The 26,563-nt window shown below is 45.9% G+C and overlaps 3 protein-coding genes across 5 annotated transcripts; all 3 read right to left on the bottom strand.

Annotated features, from left to right (window-relative positions):
* Nucleotides 1–5,920: 5,920 nt before the first annotated feature.
* Nucleotides 5,921–9,051, bottom strand: LOC135369513 (uncharacterized). Its single transcript, XM_064603096.1, has 2 exons — nt 9,020–9,051; nt 5,921–8,468 (listed from the first exon to the last, which is right to left on the bottom strand). Exons 1-2 carry the CDS (start codon nt 9,049–9,051, stop codon nt 5,921–5,923), a joined length of 2,580 nt encoding a protein of 859 aa, XP_064459166.1.
* Nucleotides 9,052–13,733: 4,682 nt separating this feature from the next.
* LOC135368037 (TATA-binding protein-associated factor 2N-like) lies at nt 13,734–18,064 on the bottom strand. Of its 2 annotated transcripts, XM_064601115.1 has the most exons (3): nt 17,976–18,055; nt 14,898–15,186; nt 13,734–14,087 (listed from the first exon to the last, which is right to left on the bottom strand). In XM_064601115.1, the coding sequence occupies exons 2-3, from the start codon at nt 14,907–14,909 to the stop codon at nt 13,860–13,862; spliced, it is 240 nt and encodes a 79-aa protein (XP_064457185.1). In that variant the 5' UTR covers nt 14,910–15,186; nt 17,976–18,055; the 3' UTR covers nt 13,734–13,859. The 2 variants fall into 2 exon arrangements, 1 of the variants encoding a protein (XP_064457185.1); XR_010414641.1 differs by lacking the exons at nt 13,734–14,087; nt 14,898–15,186 and adding an exon at nt 16,556–16,788 and having other exon boundaries at nt 17,976–18,064.
* A 717-nt stretch (nt 18,065–18,781) lies between these two features.
* On the bottom strand, nt 18,782–21,898 carry LOC135368038 (neuropeptide-like protein 31). 2 transcript variants are annotated; one of them, XM_064601117.1, is made up of 3 exons: nt 21,586–21,898; nt 19,033–19,174; nt 18,782–18,978 (listed from the first exon to the last, which is right to left on the bottom strand). In XM_064601117.1, exons 1-3 carry the CDS (start codon nt 21,625–21,627, stop codon nt 18,845–18,847), a joined length of 318 nt encoding a protein of 105 aa, XP_064457187.1. In that variant the 5' UTR covers nt 21,628–21,898; the 3' UTR covers nt 18,782–18,844. The 2 variants fall into 2 exon arrangements, with proteins under 2 accessions (XP_064457187.1, XP_064457186.1); XM_064601116.1 differs by having other exon boundaries at nt 18,782–19,174.
* Nucleotides 21,899–26,563: the final 4,665 nt, after the last annotated feature.

Consider the following 26,563-nt stretch of genomic DNA (forward strand, 5'->3'; position numbering starts at 1 on the left):
TTAATCGTGCACTGTTTGTAATTAACCTGTGTGGCGGTCTGCCTTTTGACTGCTCGTATTGCTACCGTTCCTGACCCAAATTGAGCTATCCACCGTGAGGCGCGGACAATTGCTCACTAAGAAACTGCTGAGGCCGGACAATTGCTCACCACAGAGCCACCGAAGCCGAACAAGTGTTCACCGCCTTTCCACTTATATCGCGATTTTGTTTAGCATTTTTTACGTGATGTGATTTCGTCTCGCATTTATGGCGCCCATATAGTACTTGCCTTTTTTATAGGAAGGGAGTTGCCTCAGGACAGAAGCCGCCGATATTTCGAACAGAGACTGTTCTTCTTCCCTTCCTACATCTCTACCGGTTCGCTGGATTTCTACCCATCTACGTTGACTTTTTTATGTTTGCTAAACTTCTCATTTTTGTTTTTTAAAGGACTACAGAGGGCCATAAAAAAATGATGATATTAAGACGTCTGATATTAAAGCGTCTGCGTCAATTTACCGAATAGCAGGAAAGGTTTTGATGAAGATTGATTTGGAAGCCATTTCCGATAAATGTGCTGTCCGGTTCAAGTGCTAATATCAGCAAAACGAAAGAACTCGCTCCTATTGTGACTGATTGAGTGTCTTTGTCACTCACTGATTTTATTGTAGATAGCCATTTGTGTTTTTCTAATGATCTGGAGTAGCCGGTTCTCGTAAAGAGTGCCTATTTCTCCATTTTTTTTTATTTTTTTTCTTATCAACTCAACTCAACTACGGTCTCACCTTTCGCGCGCGCCTTATTGCGACAATCAAGCAGGCGCAAAAAAAAAGTGAGGTTGGATTGGCAATTTTCAAAGTACGATTTTTTTTTCCTAATTAAAAATACCCCAAAGCCTTCTTAAACGTCAGCAAAAGTTTTCAGAAGGCAAGTGCTGAAAGTCCCACAATCCTCCGGCTCGCCAGTTAGAATTTTTTATCACTTTAGGTGGAACACCCTGTACATATTATTCTTCCAGAATACCCGCAACAATTCCATTCGACAAAAACGCATCCCAGAAGACTCTTCCAAGCGATGTCGTGCTACAGCAAGTGGTACCCCCCTTTCGTACTCTTTACACCGTGTGGTCGACAATGACGTCACTGCAATAGTTCTTTCCCATGGCTGTTCTTATGACGAAGGTACTCAAAAGAGACGCCGGTACAGTCTCTTTCGTGTACACCTTAGCACGGGGGGTGGAAAATATCCTAGCACTTTGTATAGTTGCAGAGTTTCTACCCGTTACCGAAATATGGGATCGCGATACCGATACTCGTTACTTGAGTAAAAAGTAGCGGAATACCGATATCGATACTTCCTTTTTAAGGCAACGGAATACCGCTTCTATTATTTAAAAAAAAGTAACCGATAGTTTAGCTGAAAATACCAAGAGGTTGGACAAAGGCTACAACATCGGAGTCTCGCACATGTGAACAGTATATATAAAAGCGAATAGTGAGAAGATAACAAAAGAGACGGAATATTTATTATGCGGCTTAGACACGTTGGATGACTTTTAGCAATAGCTGTTTGGTTTTCGTCTTCGTCCGCTTTCTTGTAGGCGTAGTAAGAAATATACGACGGGTGTAGAAAGGACACCATAAAAGGATTGGTAACGATATAAAGCACAATATATAGAACCCATTTCTTTTGCTGCAACTCTACCGAGCATTGTTGAGTGTTCATTGCTTGTCCTTTCTCGAGAGTTGGGCACGCTATCTATTGAAGGAAATCAGGGATCTGTTCCACATGCAGACTGTGTGGCATCCGCCCGAAACAGGATGATTGATTGATCTCGAATCGGCAGACATTTCCCGGATGCCTTAGCATCCGGGCAACTAGTCCACGTGTAATGACCTTACGAGAGAATATAAGTGGGGCCACAAAAGGGCGCTTAGCAACAACGACATTCAGACACCATGAAGATCCTGGTGAGTACATATTGCATCCATTCTGGCATTTCCAATAGCTTTCAATAGAAGTGATTGTTATGCGGTTGCCGAATAAAATGGTCGGCTGATCTAGCTCTATATAAACACACACAGAGAATGCAAAGGACTTCTCTTTCGTATTCGCTACATTTTTCTTTTATATCGATTTCATTGTCGCTCACGATCATAGTTGATTCAAAGTATGCCTCAAAGTATAGCTGGCATCTCCCCTTGTGTGTTTCCACGGGAAACTGAATTATGTGCGCCTTTGTTTTATTGGCAGTTTCCCACCTCATTGGTTTCAGCAGATTTCATCTATCACTCACAGCTCGATACAAGCAGCATCACTAGATTGGACAACAATTTGTAGGTGACGAAAGGGTAGACAAGGGGTTGCAGTACGCGCTGAAAACCGAGCCAACCATAATCCCGAATGGTCTCTCCCCTGACTCGTTAAAAATGGGTGGCCTTTTTCTGATGAAACTAGTTGCCGTTGTCGGTCACGTTCATGCCGACTTCACAGGGAAACACAAAAAGGCCCGCACTTTCCACAAATCAGGAACATCTCTGTCCGATATCTCAGATTGAGTAAAATAATGGATGAACAGCCGTAAACATTAGTTCCTCCTAAAGTCCCTAAAAGCGGAAAGTAACTTATTCCGCAGAGCTTGCATTCGACCAAAATATTGTTCTCTCTTTCTGAGATACATTGAAAACATGTCTTCAGCAATGGCCAGGGGAACAAACGCGCCTCCTTCGTTGACTCCATTCTATGGTCTGACCCCCACAGCTGGTTGCACTACCCCTACCGTAAACGAAAGTGGCAATGATTTATCCAGACCCCCTCCCCAGTAGACCAGAAATATCCCAGAGACGTCCCAGAAAAGTCGGGAACGTCACATATATCCGAGACGTGCACCATGCAGACATTTTCTGTACGTCCACAATGTGATGTAGAAATTTATCTCACTTTGCACATCCCAGGGAGATCTGCAGGATGTGCAAAGAAATAACCAAGAGTGCGATATGTTATAGACATATCCTGGACATGTTTACAGGAATGACATAACATTTTTCGAGCAAGGGGGAACCTTTCGGTTTTGAAACTTTATTTGCGAGGCAATCGTAATATAGAAGATAGGCTGAATTAAAAGCACAGTATGTGGTAGGTCTTACCTACGAAGACATGGTCACCGGCTTTCGCGATACTGCACTTAATGGACGTGATACTTGTACTTTAGTACGTGCTTCATTCAGTACACTGATAGACGGTGCCGTACGGTACGCGCTGGTCAAAGAGTTGCCAGTGACGCATTGTGCCGAATTATGGCTGTAACGTATTCGACCACTCCGGGTGCAGAATCTATATCAGCGACGCCTCTTGACTGGGATGTACATATTTGGATACACTGGAGATGGGACGTACCTTGCCTACAAATAGAGATGCATCTTAAGGCGCAACACACACGGACAAGAGGGAGACACACACTCGCGCCACTCGCAACTCAGCTTAATAGCAAAAGGCACATAGACAGGAACAAAAAAGACGAAAATCCAGAAAACCATCCTCCCGCCCTCTACCAGCAACATCCAACAAGTTCACACTACGCAGCGATAAGCGGCTGCCACTCGCTATCATCGAGATACTTTATCTCCCGCCCTGACAACATCACGGAAGTCTGGCTCACACACCTTTCCCCCGACTTACTTATCATGTATGCCTCAATAATCTCTCGCGTCAGCGCATTGCGCGACATTGCCAAGATATCAGTCCTCCGAAAATCCAGTGTACACACACATCTATTACAATGTACAGCGAGGTGTCCCCGCGGAGTGCCACTCAGTGATGCCGCGTGCTCCATCAACCTGACATTGGCACACCTTCCAGATTGCCCTATATAGACTCTGCCACATGAGAGAGGGATCCGATAGACTACTCCTACTCTGCAAGGAATACACCCTTTCACATGACTGACACCACACACAGGCCTCCGTTCTTGGCCATTCACTTTGGCCGACAAGCTCTTGAGCTTAAACGGTGCGGAAAAAAGCACTCGAACACCGTACCGGTCACCAAGCTTCTTCAGGTTATGGGAGACCACATGAATGTACGAATGTTGGATGTTGCTGGCAGAGGGCGGGAGGATGGTTTTCTGGATTTTCGTCTTTTTTGTTCCTGTCTATGTGCCTTTTGCTATTAAACTGAGTTGCGAGTGGCGCGAGTGTGTGTCTCCCTCTTGTCCGTGTGTGTTGCGCCTTAAGATGCATCAGTATAACCAACTAGCCCAATTATTGTTGTTGCTACAAATAGAGGTTTTAACGTGCAATCTGTGTGTTTAACGCCAAATTGTAAAAGAAAAACAAAAGAGTGTACAACATAATGCAGGTGTTCATGGAAACGTACATGTCCCATTAATATCCAGATGTCTGGGAAGTGACATTGCTAGGACGTCTATTGGATACTGAAAGCATAGTCCTCTCATTGTACAAGAGACGTCAACGGGCTGTGTACGACAGTACATGGGACGTCAATATATACACAACAAGATATTGCCGAGATATCTCACTGGGTCTACACCCCCTCCCCCTATTTCAATAGACCTCTCCCTGTTTGTAAACAAATGACGTCATAGTGTTCGACAGCGCCACGGGTTTGGTAGAGTTGAACTATGCTCGAAGCTATATGGGGCGAACAAGGTCTTGAGGGGATTACGATGATCCCTGATCCTGAAAAGGACGCGACCTTGGGTTCTACTTTTCTTTCAATTCATGGAAACAAGCTCTTCCCTTCCGATCTGTCTACCAACGTCATGATGACATTTCTCGGGTAGAGGTTTATTTTCGGCGTCACTCCCTAACATCTTTTACCTGTGTATCCCTTACATGCCCTTGCTATGTAAGCTTTGGACACATGTCGGCGATGATATGTTAAGCTGTTGTGGCGTAACTATACTTAGGACATCCCGCTCCCGCACTACCCCAATAGTTTGCAACACCACTCCGTGCCTAGGATTCAGGATTAACCACTGAAATGTAGTATGGAGTGATTCGTTTATATTCTAAAAATGGCAAGTCAGTCAGCTGTGGTTGCTCGTCAACCCGACAAGTCCCTGCTGCACCACATGAGTCACCAAACACCGCGATCAAAACTGATCATAAAGGGTACCACAGTCTGCTAAATTAGAGGTGCCCCGGAACAAAGCTATCTTCGAGGACAGAACTTGGGCGCCAATGAACAGATAGGGTCACTGAATATCTTGCAAGCTATCAGTGACGCTAGGCAAAGATAAAGAAAACTCTGTGTTGCCCTTGAATGCTATAGTAGTTGCCACAAGACCAGTAAATGGAGGCTTAGTTGAAAGGTCGGGGTCAGAACGAAAAAAAGAAAAGTGGAAATTCCTTCCCAGCAAGCAGGAGCATGAAAAAACGAGATAAAGAAACGCTGTCATGGAGATCCATAAAGTAATTATAGTATATTGAGTAGAAAATACCACAAAAATGTATTTCAAATTGAGGAAAAATACTGAGTAAGATAACAAAATGCCGAAAACAAGCTTGCGGCACTATAGCTCACATCAGAGAAGACACTAAAGCAGCCTATCAAACCCTAACCGAGAAGCCCTTCTTGAACAACCCTTACGACACAGACCCGGTAAAGACACGTTTTAATCTTTGGTCACCGGATTGTGAACAATGAAAGAAGGAAGTCACTGAACAGATTAGCCAGCTTTAGGACTCGGACCCGCAACTTCTGGATTGCCGGTCCAGGGAATCCAGAAGATGTGGCTTCGAGTCCTGCAGCTGGCTAACCTTTTCAGTGACTTCCTTCTTTTAGTTGTTCTTAGGCACTTGAGGCTTGTGTGTTTTCTTTCTTCTGTGTTCCAGCCTCAGAACATGAATTTCCACCGGACTGTGAGAGTCGCTATTTCCGCATGTAGAAGATGCCTTGTTATGTCCCGATAACGTGTCTTTAATTGGACTTTATATACGTCGTGCTTACTTTGGCTTGCTTTACTGACAACTGACTTGGATATCCGTTATAGGTTGTTCTCCCCCACCTTGCCGTGCTCATGACTGTGGCAATGGCGTACCCTGCTGCTCTCTTAGGAGGTGGCGGAGCTCTTGGCCTCGGCGGCGGCGGTGACCTGGCTGGTGGCGTAACTGGCGGTCTAACCAGCGGGGTTACAAGTGGCGTAACTGGGGGACTAACCAGTAGCCTAACCGGCGGGCTAACTAGCGGCGTAACTGGTGGACTAACAGGACCTGGGGGCTTAACTAGTGGTCTGACTGGAGCTGGGGGTCTAACTGGTGGCCTAACAGGAACAAGTGGTCTAACCGGCGGGCTAACTAGCGGCGTAACTGGTGGACTAACAGGACCTGGGGGCTTAACTAGTGGTCTGACTGGAGCTGGGGGTCTAACTGGTGGCCTAACAGGAACAAGTGGTCTAACCGGTGGCCTCACCAGCGGCGTAACTGGTGGGCTAACCAGTGGGGTAACCGGTTGCTTAAGCGGTGATCCAAATTGTGTTCTATCGGGAACTGGGGGCTTAACTAGTGTCCTGACAGGAGCTGGTGGCTTAACTAGTGGCCTGACAGGAGCTGGTGGCTTAACTAGTGGCCTCACTAGCGGCGTAACTGGTGGTCTAACCAGTGGGGTAACCGGTTGCTTAAGCGGTGATCCAAATTGTGTTCTATCGGGAACTGGGGGCTTAACTAGTGGTCTGACAGGAGCTGGTGGCTTAACTAGTGGCCTGACAGGAGCTGGTGGCTTAACTAGTGGCCTCACTAGCGGCGTAACTGGTGGTCTAACCAGTGGGGTAACCGGTTGCTTAAGCGGTGATCCAAATTGTGTTCTATCGGGAACTGGGGGCTTAACTAGTGGCCTGACAGGAGCTGGTGGCTTAACTAGTGGCCTGACAGGAGCTGGTGGCTTAACTAGTGGCCTCACTAGCGGCGTAACTGGTGGTCTAACCAGTGGGGTAACCGGTTGCTTAAGCGGTGATCCAAATTGTGTTCTATCGGGAACTGGGGGCTTAACTAGTGGCCTGACAGGAGCTGGTGGCTTAACTAGTGGCCTGACAGGAGCTGGTGGCTTAACTAGTGGCCTCACTAGCGGCGTAACTGGTGGTCTAACCAGTGGGGTAACCGGTTGCTTAAGCGGTGATCCAAATTGTGTTCTATCGGGAACTGGGGGCTTAACTAGTGGTCTGACAGGAGCTGGTGGCTTAACTAGTGGCCTGACAGGAGCTGGTGGCTTAACTAGTGGCCTCACTAGCGGCGTAACTGGTGGTCTAACCAGTGGGGTAACCGGTTGCTTAAGCGGTGATCCAAATTGTGTTCTATCGGGAACTGGGGGCTTAACTAGTGGCCTGACAGGAGCTGGTGGCTTAACTAGTGGCCTGACAGGAGCTGGTGGCTTAACTAGTGGCCTCACTAGCGGCGTAACTGGTGGTCTAACCAGTGGGGTAACCGGTTGCTTAAGCGGTGATCCAAATTGTGTTCTATCGGGAACTGGGGGCTTAACTAGTGGCCTGACAGGAGCTGGTGGCTTAACTAGTGGCCTGACAGGAGCTGGTGGCTTAACTAGTGGCCTCACTAGCGGCGTAACTGGTGGTCTAACCAGTGGGGTAACCGGTTGCTTAAGCGGTGATCCAAATTGTGTTCTATCGGGAACTGGGGGCTTAACTAGTGGTCTGACAGGAGCTGGTGGCTTAACTAGTGGCCTGACAGGAGCTGGTGGCTTAACTAGTGGCCTCACTAGCGGCGTAACTGGTGGTCTAACCAGTGGGGTAACCGGTTGCTTAAGCGGTGATCCAAATTGTGTTCTATCGGGAACTGGGGGCTTAACTAGTGGCCTGACAGGAGCTGGTGGCTTAACTAGTGGCCTGACAGGAGCTGGTGGCTTAACTAGTGGCCTCACTAGCGGCGTAACTGGTGGTCTAACCAGTGGGGTAACCGGTTGCTTAAGCGGTGATCCAAATTGTGTTCTATCGGGAACTGGGGGATTAACTAGTGGTCTGACAGGAGCTGGTGGCTTAACTAGTGGCCTGACAGGAGCTGGTGGCTTAACTAGTGGCCTCACTAGCGGTCTAACTAGTGGCCTAACGGGGACTGGAGGAGTAACCGGTGGCTTGCTTACTGGCGTAACTGGTTGCCTAACCGGTGATGCAACTTGTATCCTAACAGGGACCGGTGGCCTAACGAGTAGCCTCACTGGTAACGGCCTAGTCGGCGGCCTCACAGGGAGTGGCCTAACTGGTGGTCTTACAGGTACCGGTGGTCTAACCAGTAGCCTAACTGGTAATAGCCTTGTCGGTGGCTTAACTGGTGGACTCACAGGGGGTGGCCTAACTGGTGGTTTGACCAATGGCGTAACTGGAGGCGTAACAAGTGTCCTAACTGGTGGGCTGACCAGCGGCGTAACCGGAGGCCTGTTGGGAGGTGGACTTCTGAAGGCCTGATGAAGACTGGCACCATACTGGGACTGACGGCAGAGAGTGGCACCTGGGGCACTAAACCTTCAATTGAACTGTGCCACTACCTGTTAATGTGTACTGTTTGTCTATGCTACCATGGGTGCATAAAATACAAATGTTCAACATCAACTTAGTAAACAGAATAAATTGGAAGAAAATCTGGAGTGACTTGCACTTTCTATGTATTTGGGGTAGCATACCGTGCCTTATGGTATAGACATATTTTTAGGTTACCAGGGTAGCCGAGACAGGGCTGGTCCTGAATTGCCTTATGCTTTCAAGCGCAGAGCATCCGCTCGGCTGTGCTAGATCCAAGGTCATGCTAAACAATGGCGGCTCCGAAAACCTCAGTTTTTCCTAGTCTTTCGGCACATTTTCAGACGGATGAAGTCCGCCCCTGAAGCATCCCCTGTCTCCCGCTCCTTCATGCGTCTGTAAACCACTCATATAGGCACAGTTGCTTCGCGGTGCTAATCGAAACAAAAAAAGCGTGTCGTATGGAAGCATATCACTATTACTAAGAGGAACGAAAAAAAAAAAAAACTTTGGTATGAGCTTCAAAATCAATGACGTGGTCATTCCTATACACAGACCTTTCCTGCAGAACAGGTTCAATGTCAGTCATTTCACAGGATTATAGCGTTATGTAGTCCTGCTAATTTTTACGAGAATAGATATATGTATTAGAAAGGAAATGAAAATTATACAGATGTTAGTCCCGATGACAACAACCTTGAGTCTCTTTGAGATTCGTGTTGTGTTTTGATGTCCATGTCCTCATATTCATAAGTTGTATAGGCTTTATCGTAAATTACACAGTTCTTAGTGATTTTCTGAAAGTTCTGTTGCGACAGCTATAACTTTACTCGTCTCGCCATATTCACGAAGCTTATTGGAAGAGGGATAGTAATGTCATGTACGTGATGCGACCCAGACTTGTGTAGCCAGAGACATCGAGCTGATCGGGCACGTTAATTCAATGTGTTGTTCCATTCATCATTACGTTGGATTGGTACTGTACGTGTATGCTGTTTTTTGCCGTGAGTGTTCGATAAAATATACGTACGTTCGAGAGTTTATTTAGAGGTATTCAACAGTACCAAGCGTTACGATCAAATGGGAAATAGCATCAAGCTACTTCTAAGCTGTGTGCGTTGGCACATATTTCTTCGTACCCCAAGTTAGGAAGTAAAAGCATTTGAAAGTTTCATACCACATGTAAATTTTTTTACCCTTTCAAGGGTTTATCACTTTTGCCCTCGCTTTATTACAGTCAAGCGCAAGAATGTAAGAAATACTAAAAATGACGTTTACCTGTACGAGAAGGTTGAACGTAACAGTATCACGCAAGGACATTTTTAGGCCTTCACGCTGCAACGGAAGACTTCGGAGGAATACCTACCACACCTATTCCCAGAACACAGCCGTACAAAAACAAATGTGGAGCGCATATAAGGCCTCAGGCGGATCTCATCTTCGAGAAAAGCTTTCGTCCTCCTTGAATGTCCTGGTCCGTCTCTATATTCTCCCATTCCACACGATACCCTCGAATCGGCTTTCGCCGATGCGTTTGCAACAAGTCCTACCGTGACTGTACACTGCCATCATTATTCGAACTGCGCGGAATCTTCCATGATACACATTATATATGTGAATGTCCATGTTTTCTTTTAGAGTGAATGGTCTTTTCACGTATCATGCTAAATACGTCTCCGTATGTTCTCTCAACTGTCCCATCCATGTTTTTCTGCTATCTTATATCTAATCGAAATATGGCGCAATTCTCGTGTAAGACAAATTTAATTTAGCCTTCCAGATATACTTATAAAGCTCCGTTTTAACATCCCATGTTTTTAGTGTGACGCAAATCAGAGATGATCAAATTTAGATTTTGGTTTCGCGGGTGGAAATTTTGGTATACGCTCAGATTGGCGAGAGAGAGTTGGTCTTGTGCACTAAGAAGCGTTCGAGAGTCTCTTTCTGCATAGAAAATGTAGGAAAGACGACAGACCCTTCATTTGTTGTACACCCTAAATAACGCGTCCTGAAGTAGCCGGAGCGTACTTTGGGACTAACATCTGCATTTTTTCCTTTTACCAATCAATCCATTAATCGTATTCGGGACTACGTCCATCACTGTAAATGTTCGCTACTATCAGCGTTTGATCGCGCACCGCCACTTGGACAGCAGATCCGTAGGCGGAAACACAGCCAAGTCTTCCGGTGCATCCGTGACGCATTGCCAAACGTTCTTTCATTCTATATCTCCTGCTGTATCCCCACTGTATACAGAGCCGCCCATTTCAACACATTTCTGGTCTTATTAGGAAGAAAAGAAAATAATGAAACCCCAATTCCCGCCCTCAGACAAACGACAAGATACAGCAACCATACCGTGGTGTTCGCAGACATGGCTCTTCTACGAGCGACTGATCGTCTCCGGCAATTGTTACACCTGCCGAGTCCATATCACGAGGTTATCGATTATCGTACCGCACCTAGTCCGCCTTTTTGGAACTATATGCCACTCTGTTATTCATGAAGATGGTACTGGAATTCCAAACACGGGTTTTGTACACCGATCCCAATGCGGCACTGCATAGGGAGCATCGGCGTCTTTGGCATCAGTGAGTGTGGAGTTCATAAAGGTGCACAAGACATTCTAAGAGAAGGGACACCTGTTTGCAGCGTAGGGGAATTCTGGTCACATTGGAGTACGAGGCAACGAAGAAGGGGATTCGGCGGGTCTCCAGGATCCTGCCATGTTGTCAACCCTGGCCGCTCAACAGTGGCGTCTTGTTCCACAACGCGGTTGAGCCCACATTGTCCTTCAGTATGCCAAGCAGACTTCCCCGTCACTTGACTCACTTCCCTCGTGCGTCTATTGCTGCGTCGCCTTTACTCCTTTCCGCTGTAGTTTGCACTTTATCAACACCAGAGTTCGCAGTAACTCGTTACTGTAACTAAGCTCCGTTTTTTTGTAACTTGTAACTTAACTCGGTACTTTTGCCCCGCGGCAACTTTCAGAGGAACTCGTTTGTTTTCCAGGTAACTTCGCAAAAGTAACTTAAGCTAAGTTCCGATTGTTACTTACAATTCGCGTTTCGCTCACGTCCGCATATTTTCTTGCTTTCTCTCTGGTTCGTTCGTGGCATTTTATGCCATAAAACGTGATATTCAATCAATGACAGTATTCTATTCAGGAAGTAAGAACCGCTGCCATTGAAATGAAGCTGAACCATTGTGCGCCCACAGGGAGTAAGATGCAAAGCGTTCCAATTGTTGAACATAAACGAAAACGATCTAAGCGCGTTGCACTCCTCTGCAGGCAACTCAAGGTCGAACTCAACTGCTCACGCGCGCTGCACCTGCGTAGTGCCATTTTGTGTCCCAAGTAACTTGGAAGTAACTACGGGTAACTTCTCGATCAACACAAAGAGGTGCACAACCCGAGCCTATCCTCATGACTTGCCAACGCTTCACGAGGGAACGACACAGACTTATGCGTCAACTAGAAACCACTGACAGAAGACCATTCATCGAGTGGGCTCTGCTCGTTGGTGGTAGGGAGGTGGTGGCTTCGAATCCTACCATCGGTCTGACTTTCCAGACAGCACAGTTCCCCCTAAAGTCGGCCCAGGACGCATACTCCTTCATCTGTACGCCGCTCATACCACAGTTGCTTCGCGGTGCTAACACAGAATAAAAAAAAACAGAATTAAAAGACATATTTAAGATTGTTGAACCTTGGCTCAATCCCGCCCATCAGCGCTTGCTCTTGAATCGTTTATGGCTCTCCTCACAGTCACCGTTCCACTGGACGGACTCTAACCGCTGCTCTGTGGGCGTGTCATGATAACTCAACCCACTGGGGTAGTGTCCCGCAGCCTAAGCGAGGAAACGCACAATTTAATTGTTGTCGTTGTCCGTATTCATTCCATTCCATTCATTCAAAAAAGAGGAATTGGGGGATAGTCGGCGACGAAATCAAAATAACAGGAACACTTTTGAACAGAGTAACAGGAACGGAGATCGATCAAAACGGTCTAAACAGCGCTAGCTCATTTTTTATTTACTTTGATTTCGTCACAGGCTCCCCAACCAATGAAATCTTCCTCTATACCTCCTGAAGGGAATTTAATATCGTGTAACTCATGGAATAAAATTTTCCGAGACGAAATGTAATACACGAGCCGGCTTTAGAGCAAATTTAAGAGAACTGCGTTCCCTTTGCAGGTTGCTCTGTTCGCTCTCGTTGTCCTGGTAGCCGTGGCTGACGCGGGCTACTTCGGCGATGCTCCGGACGAGGCCTCGGGCTCTACGGCGGAGGCTTGCGCGTGCTACGGTAGATACGGAGGCTACATGGAGGCTTCTACTACGGCTCAGCCTGGCCATCTGAAGGGGAGTTCGGCAGCAACGGTAAATGTTCATGCGGGGACTGGACGTTGAGAAACTCAATGACTTTCCTCTCTCGCAACACTTATCGTGTACCTTTCGGGCGTCTCTTTCAGGAACGAAATAAACCACTTCCACGTGGATGTTCTAAATTGTAAGAAATTGGAGACGACAATGACGTGTCACCTGTCAGGTGTTCCGGGACACGTCATTTCTTACAATATATACGAGCAGCGAGAAGTAACTGTCTCTATGAGAGCGGTGTAATGATCGACGTAGAAAGGACGTCACGAAGGAGGGTTAATGTGCGTCTTGGGTCCACTTCAGGGAAACTTGAGGGGCAAAGCACCAGTCGCTGAAAAAATATGGGCTTGACATTTAATGGATATATCGCACTGATTACATTCTACGCCGGAGAACGTTGATCATACAACATAAAAACTATTTGCTTGTACAGCGTTTTTGTGTCTTTTTGAGTCGCTTACCGACGCAATAATAATCAGGATGAATTAAACAAAGGATGTGTGGTTGCCCGTGGACGACGATGAAGACTGCCTCTGCCAGCCAGTTCTACCGGCAACGTCCTAGCGTGAGGTCGCGGACATCTGCCCGCTGGGACATTACATCATCGCCGGTCAGGACTCACGTAGAGGGACACACACTTCCTCTACAGATGAAACAGAAGAGAGAGGTTGCCGTTCGCTGGTGAAAACAACAACACGTCTTTATCAAACTAAACATTCCTGACAGACGGAACCCGTTTCTGAGTATCACCTGATGACAGCCGCTAGTTGGCAATAGTGACTCTAGTCGGCAACGGTCTTATCCCTGACTCTGACATTCCTTCGGAGAATTCGGTTCTGTTCATCACCGCTTTTTTCCATTTTTCGCTGTTGGACAGACACTGAAAGCTGACAGTGAAACGTCATTTTATTACAACTTCTCTGGAAAACTGGGAATTTGATGCAGCTCCCAATGACAATGACTCCAAGGACTCGTGAAGGCGACGTATGGCTGGCCAAGGGTCTTGTGTCGCACTTAACCGATCCATCCCTTTCCACCGTAGCCTCCGCCATAGCCGCCGCCGTAGCCGCCACGGAATCCGCCGAAGCCGCCTCCGTAGCCACCACGGAATCCGCCGAAGCCGCCTCCGTAGCCACCACGGAGTCCACCGAAGCCGCCACCGTAACCACCGCGGAATCCGCCTCCGCCGAAATAGCCAGCCTGAGCGACGGCAAAGACGAGGGCGAGGGCAACGAGAACGACCTGTAAGAAAATTGTGTTGAATGAAAGTGTACATTCTCCAGTAAGGTTGTTCCTTCAGGTTTTGGTTTTACAGTTGCCTGTATTGGATAGTCTCGGAATTCATGGAAAGGTGGGACTGTCGCCCCCAAAGTTGGTGTGCGCAGAGCCTCCTCATTGGTGATCCTAACAGGGCCACTCTGTTCATACGTCACACTTTTTTTACCTCTCTCGAATACACATAGGTAACGGACCGGCATCGGTGGCTCAGTCGGTAGCGTGTTCGCCTTCTGATCCCGAGATCGCCGGTTCGAACCCGGCCGAGGATGGCCGGTAACTTAACCCTCCAAGCTGCTCGGCTGTGACACGTTAAATATGAGCTTTCATCGCACGTTAAAGAACCCTCAGGTGGGCAAAAGCAATCCACGGACCGACCGCTGTGGCGTCGCCCATCATCTCAGTTGTCTCGCGACGTAAACCTCCAATTATTATTAGTATTGCATAGGTAACGTGATGAGATGTCCCGCCCTCCCGTCAGCCTTCGGCCTCCCGTCAGCCAATTTGCGTAGCAAAATAAAAAATGTGGATTTTGGCGAGGGGCATGAGGATTTACGGTTAAATCCTCCGCTATGTCCGCGCGCAGTTCAACTGGACTGAGGATCGTCTATCTCCGTTCGTTCCACACGTCCTCCGTTTCGTACTGAAATGTTAAAACCGTACCGAATGACAGGGTAGGTCCGACAGGTGAAACTCGTTTATCCCTAATTATTAATTTTAAAAAATGCCGAAAGTTTACGGAGCATTTAATCAGAAAGGGTTGTAGTGTATACTCACAACAGCCTTCATGATGTTGTTGGTTGGACTGCCTTTTCCACACTGGCGACCACAAGACCGGTACCAGCTTTTATACCAGGAGGAAGGACTTCCCTCACTGGCAGGACGATGTCCTTGTGGCGAGTAAGGATGTACGTGGGAGATTAGAAGTGGTTCCGTAAGAATGAAAGTTCAAGGATGATTTCTTCTCTGACTGTCTCAAGGTGACCGACTCGTATGAAAGTGAAAGATTCGTGGTCTGTGAGATTCGTGGTCATTATTCGGATATCTTTGTTGATTTTTCGAGTCCCTGCATAATCAATGGGAACGAACACATTTTATTGGTAGTTGTTCACGAATGAAAGAAGGAAGTCACTGAAAACTGCAGGACACATCTTCTAGATTGCCGGTCCAGAGCCCTGTACTGTCCTTTCTGCTGTGCTCCAGCCTCAGAACATAAATTTGCATCGTGTTCAACGTATGTTATATTACGGAGTCATCGACTCTGCTTGAGCGATTGCTTTGCCAACCCAATTGCTTACCCAAATGAGAACTGCTATTGTCACACGGCTACTTGCGCTAGTTAAAATCATTACGAAATTAATTAAATTTCGAGTTAATAGATTTTAAATTAGCTTAAGAACTCAAATTTCATCTACAAGGTTATCGACATCATCGTCTACTTTCGTGAAGCATCGGAGCAAGCAAAAAATATTTGCTACATTCTCATTAGTTTTGTCCTTTCTCGAAGCTAGATTTCCCACTTGGCTTTTCTAATAGTAGTCTAATTTGTGATCGCGGATTTGCATTTCTTTTTTCTTTTTTGCCCGACGCTAACATCAGCATGTTTAGGGCAGTATGAATGGCATAGTACCAGTTTTAAAGTGCGTGAAATTTCATATTTCGCAGGTTAGTGCATGTTTGGATTTATGTTGTGTGTTTTTGCATAAATGGATACTTGGACTGCCAAGACGTGCTGAAAGTTTTAAAACAAAGCCAATGAGAAGGTCGTAGCGGGCGACACAACAGCACGAAACCCGTTTATTGCAACTTTGTCGTTGTCCGAAGGAAGCGCAGCGGGGATTCGAAGCCTCAGTCTCGGTACAAAAAATTGCTATCTATGACCCATTGAAACCCGTCCACAACTTAGGTTCAAATAAATCTGTACTTAGTCACCAAGTTGAACCGTTGTGGCAAAAAAATGGACTAACCCGGCCGTGACGATATTTGTCAAAATGTAGCCGTACATTAGTAACACTTGCGCGTTTCACTCAAACGATTTCGTAGATTGGATGAACACGTTGACGAAAATCATTTAATAGAGACGTGCACAAAATACTGGTGTAATAGCGATTACATTAGGAGGATGCTCTCCTCCAAACGTGTGCTGCGTAAAAGTACAATTTATTTTGCGCTTCCTCAATACTCTGGTACAATCCGTACACGTTGCATGGAATGAAGCATACAGGCTATATTAATATGTCGCAAGGACATGCGTGCTGATATAATCTTTTAATTCACTCAGTGCTTCCACACGTCAAGCGTCCTGGATCGCACCAGTGCGACCTACGTTTCCATTTTTTTCTTTCTCATTTCTATTATATTCTATATGTCGCAACCCCTTAAGTACAAATGCCGAGGCGTAAAAACGTATTCCCGTTAATCTACAGTGACAGGCACAAAATGAGAAGCCATTTATTTTCATTCATCCGCTGTAGTATCCTCCTGCACTGTCTCCACCACCATAGTCTTCGCGTTCGACGCCACTGTAGCCTTCCCGCTCAACCCCGCCATAGCCGCTGGGGTCGCTTCTGGCATTGCCGTAGCCTCCCAGCCCTCTGTAGCCGCCTTCACCAAGGACACGGTAGCCACCGCGCTGTGCCGTAGCCAACGCAACGAGAAACAGCAGGATCTGCATGATCGCGCGAGAAGGGTTCAACTTTCGGTTCACTACACCATGCTCGCTGCTTGCCACATATATTTGGGGTCTGACTTTTTCGGGTTAAACCCGATTCCTCCCGATTAGCTTCGACCCAGGACGGATTAAACCCGATAACCCCTCTCCTATGAAAGATGAAAGTCATTGAAAACGTTAGTCAGCTGTAGGACTCGAACCCACATCTTCTGGATTGCTGGTCCGGGGCTCTACCAACTGAGTTAAGCTAACACACCTCTCCAGCGACTTCCAAGGGTGCGTCATTTGAAGGGACAATTCAACCACTCTCTCTCACTCACCCTTTCACTCTTACATTTTTCTCACTCATACACACAATCAAACGACGGGATCTCCTCTCCGAACTTGAATCGCTTATTAGTGGTCAACTTGACTAAATGTACATTATTTAGTAGCGATCCGTACAGCTGTCTCATGTTCGGCGCAACAACAATAGAAGCATATTTGACGAAACAATATTTGGTGGTTATAATTCTCGAGGGATGCATGTTTGAGCAGGGCGGTTGCTGCAGTGCAAGATATATAATATCCGATAACACCAGAATGTATCAATAGTACCCGATTTCACCCCGAATTGCATATTTAAAAATATCACCACATTTTTACCCCGGGATGGGCATTTAACCTGAAAAAGTCACACACTACATACGTGCTTCTTTGTGTAAACGACACGCCCCTTCCCTACATACATATATTCCAGACACACAACCTTTCAAAGCCAAGATGTTAGCATCAATGAATATAAGGTTAATGTGGAATCGTACAGTGTGCGTTTTGTAATATTGGGATTTTACAGTCATATTCCTGTCAACAGCGTGGATAATTTTAGTCTGAGAAGCAAACGAAATTTTTTATCTGTTGTTGCTACGTTGCTGAAACATTAATGGACACGCGGGGGAGAATGCCAAAATACTCTTAGATATACTTAGATACGCCGTTTTGTGACACTTACGCAGAAATGTTAATTGTCACAGAAAGGCGTGCGCCCCGCGCTTTCCGCAAATCAAGAGTGATATAACCCTGTACAGTGGTTTGCTGCTATGCGGTGAAGCTGAATGTAGGTTGTTCTACATTAGCCACCTTATACATAACCCCAAAACAGGGACAACTCCTAAAATGTCAGTGAATAACCGTGGCTTTCTTACCAGAGTCTTCATTGCTCCTGGTGGAAATTTCTCTCGTTCACGCGGATAGTATTTCAGTTTTCTGCGGCCGGATTCGCTTTCTACGCGGATATCCCTCTAGACACCCTGAGCATCCCGGAAGGCATGCACAAGATACTGTTTTTCTATTCTTGCAACGGTGAAAAAAATAAAATAAAGAAGCTTCTTCCTGGCAAACAGACATCCGTAGGCATTCAGTGTTGCCAGTTTTTCTTTTCTTTCTATTAAACATACACCCCCGGCCAGTTTTGCTCCCCTAAAAGAACAATGTACATTTCACCGCTGGTACGAATAACACACAAATGGGATGATGATGTGGTGGGTCACACTCCCCCATTGCTCATGCGGAAGGGATCCATTAATCCAGTACTGGAGAGGAACTCTGTCCGACCAAGTTACGAGTAACTTGTAGCTGTGACGATAAATTTCTGATGGGCGTAATTGTGTCTGGTGTGTAAATGTAATTGAGTTCCACAGATGTGTTTCCAAGCATCGTCTAAGCGCTTCTGGACTGAAGCCATGCATGGGAGACATTCATAGTAACTTCTGCTGGTGATAAGTAACGAGACGCAAAAATAGAGTTTTTTTTAGAGACTCATTTACTGGAATGTCGTCAAAGAATGCTAACTTGGTTATTTAACTGAAGAAGCGTAGTCCGGAACGCGAAATATAATACTATGAGTAAATGTACACTGTTTTTGAGTGTTTAGGTAATTGTAGCTGTAACTACTTACTTTTCGAAAAGAAAGTACCAACTATTTCCACCCTTAAGAAGAAGAAAAGCAAAATTTTCGGTTATTTTCCGTCTTTTTATTTACAAAGTATCTCCTACGACCAGACACTTCTATTCATCACCAGTAGTGATGACCGTGACCGCCGTATCCTCCGTAGCCACCATAGCCCCCGAAGCCGCCATGGCCACCGTATCCGCCGCCGTGTCCACCATAGCCACCGTACCCGCCGCCGTACCCACCGTGGCCGTAACCTCCGTATCCGCCGTGTCCACCGTAAAAGCCGCCGTACGCACCGTGGCCGTAACCTCCGTATCCGTGACCGCCGTAGCCTCCCAGACCGCCGTATCCGTATCCACCGTAGCCGCCGTAGCCCCCGTAACCGACGTAATAGCCTCCGTAGACCGCAGCCACAAAGAGAGAAAGGACCAAGCTGACGAGCTGCAATCCCTGCGAACGTAGCGGATCGAGATCAGGTAACAGAAAACGAAACCTGCAAATGGCAATGGTTATCTCGAAAACGCGTATTATACGTCCAAATCCAAAACCCAGAAAACGTCCGAAATATCTTAATAGTTTATCTAACAAGTTAACCGCAATTCCGTAACGGTAAACCTTTCGCCCTGCTCCGCAACCTTGCTACGCTTTTGCGCAAGAACAACGAAACGGGGCTGAGAAGCAAAGTCCTCGTTTCCAGTACTCCCTTGGAGAGTTTGTATCACCAAGGAGGGAGAGGGGTAAGTCAGAACTTATTTTTCTTTTTGAATACATCCGCGAAGACGAGGCGATAAATTCAGATCATGAGCCTACACTGTGGCTAACCTTTCCCTTCTCTCTTTTTTTTTTTTTTTCATTTACTTCGCATTCAACATATCCCCCCTCAGATCATGAAGCATTCTAATAAACCTCTGCTCAGACGTTTTGCGTGGCAATAAATTTCCCCGTCTGTGAATGGGCCATTACTGCTTTACAATTTCCTTCGATAAAGGAACTGATATTAGTGCCTGGATGTAATCGACGGAAGTTCCAGTCAAAGGCTACACTCGAGCGTGATGATGGCGATTATTCCCTACCAGAGAAGTAGTTTACGCTAAATCGTGTCATGGGCAAAGCGTTGATGATGTGAGGGATAACAGACCGCCATTACGACCTGGCGCACAACCTCATTGACCTCACAGTTGTTGATGGGTACCTTTCAGAATAAACTATTATTGTTGTTATTATAAGCGAGTGGGTCGGCAGAGTCTCGTGAGTGACCGTCATCTCCAAAAGCAACCGTTCCAAAACATTGTCTTCGGTGCCAGCGGTACTTTCAAGTATGGGGGCACCTCTAGGGTTACGCTTCGAATCCTGGCTCTCCCTGCGGGCTGTGCATTGCTGATGACAGGGCGTCTCGCCTAACGTGGCAAAAAATCGTACTGAAATCTCCTTGTCTGAGCATTACGGAGTCAACGCAATTTATCTCGGGGGAGGCTTTGCCATGACTTCTGAGCGCTTTTCTCGAATTTAACTCGCGAGAAATGGAATTTTCCGCATTGAGCTCGTAAATTTGCCAAGCTAACCTCACGTTTCTTTGACGGAAACCGAAAACGCACGCCGGAATTACCACATTCTACCGTAAAATGGGGGGGGGGGGGGGGAGCGAAAAGAACCCACGCAAGGAGCTCCTACCGGCCTCGGTGGCTCAGTCGGTAGCGTGTTCGCCTTCTGATTCCGAGATCGCGGGTTCGAACACGGCCGAGGACGCCAGTAACTTGGTGGCAGGGTACAAGTTGCTTAGACACGCCGTCTTCCGCGAAGGACGTTAAATACGGGGTGCCGTGTGATGAGCTTTCATCGCACGTTAAAGAACCCTCAGGTGGGCAAAAGCAATCCACAGACCGACCGCTGTGGCGTCACTCATGATCTCAGTTATCTCGCGACGTAAACAAAGAAGAAAAAAAAGGAGCCCCTGCTTTTTCACTTTTTCTTTTCCAAGTTTCTGCTCAACGGCAATACGGTTGCAATGTAAGGTTATCTGAAAGTAGAAACAGGAAGGGCCGTTCTTCTTCCGCCGCATTTTGCATTAACCTAACGGAGAAGTGAGCTCGGCCGACAATTTGCGCTTCAATTGAATGACATTCCAACGCAACATGACAATTTGCGCGCTTCGAAAGGACGGCTTTCTCCAGCTTTTTGTCAAAGTAGTAGCTTTTGTAGTAACGCCTTAGTTGTAGTAGTGGCAGCTTTTGTGTCTTGTGTAGTAGTAGTAGTAGGTGTGTATTTTGCGATGGCGATTGGGCAAGTCTCACGGAAGTCAGGACCTAGGACACGGGACCAAACGCTGTCGGTTCTCGGGCTCCAATTTTTCGCTACTGCGTAAATCCACTTTCCGTTTCTGTCCCAAAAACGTCAGGTTGACTTTCCAAATTTCAGAGATAAATTGGGAAAGTTGAATTTCTCGCGGATTAAATTTCATAAACGTGCTCAGAAGTAATGGCAAATCTCCCCACGAGATATCGTTAATTCCATAATGTGAAAATGAAATTTTTTAACACGATTTTATTTTTATCACGTTAGGTCACGTTCGAACGCATCTTCGCATTTATACGCATGTTGGTCTAATGCAATGCGCAAATGAAAAAGAATAGCGAAAGGAAAAGAAACACCAACATCCGGCGCCGATTTCAGATTGCCACTAAGTTTACAAAATTCGATAGAGATCCAGAAAGTAATTTCCTTTACACGTGGTAGTGGATCAGAAAGCATATAGCACCGATTACCTAGCGCATGTAATTGGCGAGATGTGCTCAGGGTTTGAGCACTTAGCTTATTGTTTTCCGTATACGTGCAATATACATAGATAATGTTGTTTGACTCACCGTGGTCTTCATGATAGCTGCTGCCTGAACGAATGCTTTCATTTCAGAGATGCTACCTTCTTATATACCTCCCCGTATGACAGCAGGAATCCACCGTCGATCCACAGCAAAAGCCGAACCTCTTCCACTTTGGAGTTGGACGGATTAAAAATAATCACTGTACCAAGTCGTGTACTTCCCGTTGTACGATATGGCAGCATTCCTTCAGAGCACTTTCCTCGAGACGGTTATGATGGACATGTTGGCAATGCGATGAGATTCTATTATGCGGGTCATTGATTAAGTGGCATATCATTAGGCCTCGGTTGCGATGCCGGACATTCATGAAATATTCTTGCTTGTGGTCCTTATTACATATAATTATATTATTCTGTACTTAGTACCGACGAAGGCGCAGCGTCCGCCGCAAGTAGACATTACTGTAAATCTTCCTTAGCGCCTTTTAATTAATCAGTTTAACTCTTAATAAATAGATTTTAAAATTAATACTCTAAGTTGACATCCCTTGGATACCTTCCTACCTCTCGGACGATCAACTGTCCTGTCCACCGGATATGACTGCGTTGCGCTTCACCTGCTGGCTGCCGCCAGGTGGCGGGACCCCCCGATTCTGACGTCATTTTAGCATGGTGATTCTTCAGTCCTGACGAAGGCGGCCCCTTTTCTTGCTATACCTTAGCGTTGTCTGCCTCTAGTTTTTTTTTCAAGTAGCTATATATACATATATTAAATGTAAATACGAAATAAAGGAGACGTGGACTACACAAGTTTTAATATGAAGTCAAAAGAAAGGGGGCATTTATCGTCTAGTTAATTAAAACGCGCCAAGAGAAATTTACATTCAGTCTACGTTACAGGACAAAAGTATTAGGTGGCCTCATAGGGCTTCCAAAAGTTACAAGTTTCTGCTCCTTGTCTTCGGTTTTCCATATGTTTACAATGCACCATTGCAGTTCTACCGTTCATACTGAAGATTTTTGTTTTGTTAGATGTTTGTTCAATGCGTACCATGTGTACTTGAGCACTGATGGACGGATTTGCGTAGCTTTACCGGATGACTTGACAGCTGATTTGTCCGGGAAGTGAAAATTCCCTGGGTGATTGAATCTGAGAAAGGCCATTTTGACGTTCATTTTCCGGAGAAGACCACCTGGTTTGTGTGTGCGACACATTGAAACACCTCGAAAGTGAGCTAGAGAGAAAAGGGCGCAGCGATCATACCTAGAAAGTAACTGAAAGTGCCAGACAGTGTTGGGGGTTATGGAACACACACATATACATTGGATGATTCAACGCCGCGGAAGTCACCCCCATATCATCGTCATCGTCTCTCTCTCACCGCCGCTGTGCATGGCGGTACCCTATTGCTCATTGGGAACGAATTTATTTTATTTTATTTATTTATTTATAAAATGCTACAAACCCTAAAAGGGTCCAAGTGGGAGGGGCACTGAAAGTCCAAAATAATTTACAACGAGTCACATATGTCACATCATGTAACCGCGTTTAGGCCTTCCACAAATGCCGTGACAGAGCGGTGTGAGACCTGAGCAGGTGACAGCGAATTCCATTCTTCGACAGTTCGAGGAGAAAAAGAATATTTGAAGCAGTCCGTCCTGATCGATCCATCGATTATGATGGAAGTCTTTAACCTCTACCAGGGGAAAACCCTTTTGGACGGTTTTTAATATGTCAAAAGGTTACTATAAGTGACTGGATCCCATGGCAGCCTAGTAACCTCCACAGAGGGAGCAGACCGCAACGGAGCCCTCACGAGGAAATTAAAATCCCAGGGTACTCTGATTACTTTTTTCTTTTTGTTAATAAAGTCCGGCAAGACACGTGCCAAATTTTACAAACAGCTTATTACGATATCATATAGAGCGGTGACATTCTTTTCGGCAAAAACGAATATGTTACATATAAGAGGTCAAGGGTTATAGCATTTTCCAGTATTTCAGTGCTCTCACGTACAGCTTAGAACGAGGCCAAGTAAGCGAGGGTATAATGCGACCAAAATGAATGGTTCAAGGATTATTTTGATGAAGGTTGTCACTTTGGATGGATGTAGTTCGCGACAGAAAGCGTAATTAGCGGTTTCGCGTTGTGTCGTCTACGCGAAAGAGAAACTGTGTCAGCTTTGACCTTCGTCTGGTACGAATGTCTTCCGGTAACTTTCACTGGCAGGGTGGTCGCAGCGTTCCGATTACAATCATTGCGAGCTGATCAACTATCAAATTATTGGAATGATACGAGGTTGGGCTAATTAATCTACGACTCGAGATTTGGGTGCATCTTAAAGAACCCTAAGGTGGGAAAAATTAGTCCACATATCGACCGTCGCTCTGACCGCAACGTAAAGCAAAGCAATGAACACAAGCTGCCACGCAGGTGTTTATCGCAGTCTTACCTAACGTAAGGTTATCTATAATAAAGAGTAACTGCCTGCATTTGACATTTTATGGCTAATGACAGAGAAAGACTAATTACCATAAACACAAAGGGAATCCAAACTGACAGCCTAATTAGGCTAGTGCAGATGACGTCACGTGACATGTGGGGATGGGCTCGCCGTCACAGAGGACCAGTCAGGTAACACGAGTGAGGTGTTCTCGCAACAGCTCCCGGCATGCCCTCCTATACTGTGACTCCGGTGCGGCAATATGTTTTCCAATGTCACGTGACCAAAGTGACGTCACTGCACAAGCCTCAAGCTGTTTTTTCATCTTTCCTAGTCTGGAAATAACGTCGCAACAACATTCAGCTTTACGTGCATACGAACGGGCTGATATTTGTTTGGCGCGAACGCAGTTTCACAGCCAACACAAACTTTATCGTGATAGATCACTTAATTATATGCAAATCGGTCATTCAAAGTAATGAGGCCATCTTTGCTGAGACTGATAGACTCGAGATGCAAAAGCAACAATATAAGATCATACAATAGACGCCGTCGACCTTGAACCGCCCTACTGCGTGAGCAATGACGGCATATTGAGGTCGTCCGAAATAATGCTTACGGACATCGTTATATGAAACACCTTGAGCCCAGAGATGAAGAAAAACACAAAGTCATTGTTTCAGTTGCGTTTTAGAGGGCTCAAGAAAAGCGAGATCGTCAAGGTCGCATTTTTACTTAGGAAGCGCAATTTTTAGGTAACTTTTGAAAACTTATTTTCGCGGCTTTTTCTCACATCCCTGATTTGTTCTTTTTTTCCTTTACAGGATTTTTATATAAAAAGCTCGCGATGTCGTTTTTGCAGTTGATCTAGGCGGACATCTTCTCGAACAGATACAACGTGACTAATTACCTAAACTTGGTTAATGAAGAGAATATCGGGCAAAAGCGTCTCTCCCGGAAGGAGCGCTGCCGTAAAATATCCATCGTCGAATTCCGCTTTGCAAAGCGGTCATCGGAGGCAACGTGGGTAGGACTCCGACACACGGTGCTGCAAGCAATGTTTACCTGGCCAGCAGATCATCTCATTTCGGCCCAAGATGTTTCATCACAGCCAAAATGAAAAAAGAAGCGTCCACCATATTAGCAATCGCTGTGTTGTACGCTTCCCAAAGTGTCTCCGAGGCGGGTGTGCCCTCATGGCTTGTGTCACACACAATGGTTCATGCGCACAATACTGCGACAGTGTTTCATGGATCCCTGGTGAAAAAATGTTTTTATTCCCATACTGTGCCATACGATATTTGTATCTGTTATGCCATTTTCTCGCGGTATTCGAGCAACATCCTACTCATTGGTTCTGTGAGCAAACTGTATATCTGTGTGTTCTGAAAAGGTTACTCCACAGAGGCATGTACCAGGAGCCACATGACCTATGACCATGATCTTTTCCGCACTACCTGCCTTCTACAATTTACGTCCACCTGAAATAAAAAAAGTACATAAGGTGCTGTACAAAACAACATATGCTCTTGTTTGATCATGCCTATAAGACATATGTTGTCAACCAGACATTTTTTTCATATATTCGAGACATATTCAAGAAATTATGGACAACAATGACAATTACGTCATAATGATGCAGTTGCATAGCCAGAAAAACATTTCAGAAGGTGCTTTATGAGGCCCTTACATGAGGTGAAGGAGTCTCCCTCGTTAATTTTTTGGTGGCACTACATTAGTGGTTATGCCGCTGCACTGATGTCACAATGTTGTAAGCATGTGTCATCCTGGGCATTCGGAATTACTCAGCTACAATATGTAAATTCAGAATCAGTATTCAGAAGTTACCTGCAGCCTTCATACTGAAACGTGTGTGCGCAAAACACTTCCGCTGTGGTGGAGTGGCAGCAACCTGAAAACGATACCTTTTCTCGTTACATATGAGTAATCAAAAACAGACCGCTATACCTTCCCATATGTTTGGTTTTGTCGTTTGTAGGAAGCGCTAGTAGGGGCACAGCAGACGGTTGGTCACATATACCTAACCGGCGGGTTTCCGTAATAAACATGTATCCCCGGCGTCCGTTGTTTTCAGTGTAAAACAGCTTCCACCTGACTTCCGACTCTATTCGTGTGATTTCACACCTTTTTTAGGGATCCGGTGACGTAATTCCTGTTGCTTTTACGTCACAACCAAAGCCGTCAACTTGTTTCCACTTTCTCTTCTAACAGACTGTGTACTGAGTCGTGTTGACACGGTAACGTTAAAACGTTGCATAATGTAAAAACCCCGAGACTAGGGAACACGAAGGGACAGACACAACACGAAGTCTCAACCACATGCAAGCTTCGTCCCTCATACTGAACATCTGCTTCTTGGTTTTGAGACTTCGTGTTGTGTCTGTCCCTTCGTGTTCCCTAGTCTCGGGGTTTTTACATTATGTATCATCTTCACCAGCTCGCTTGCTTCCTACGATTATATCAACCATCTCGTTCACAATCTATCACGGATCGCAAGCTAAGACCGCAAACAGTGCGGGCACTGAAGCAAAGTGAACGTCCAACTATCAACCCTTT

Source organism: Ornithodoros turicata, chromosome 9 (genome assembly GCF_037126465.1).
Source record: "Ornithodoros turicata isolate Travis chromosome 9, ASM3712646v1, whole genome shotgun sequence".
Classification (NCBI taxonomy): Eukaryota; Metazoa; Arthropoda; class Arachnida; order Ixodida; family Argasidae; genus Ornithodoros; species Ornithodoros turicata.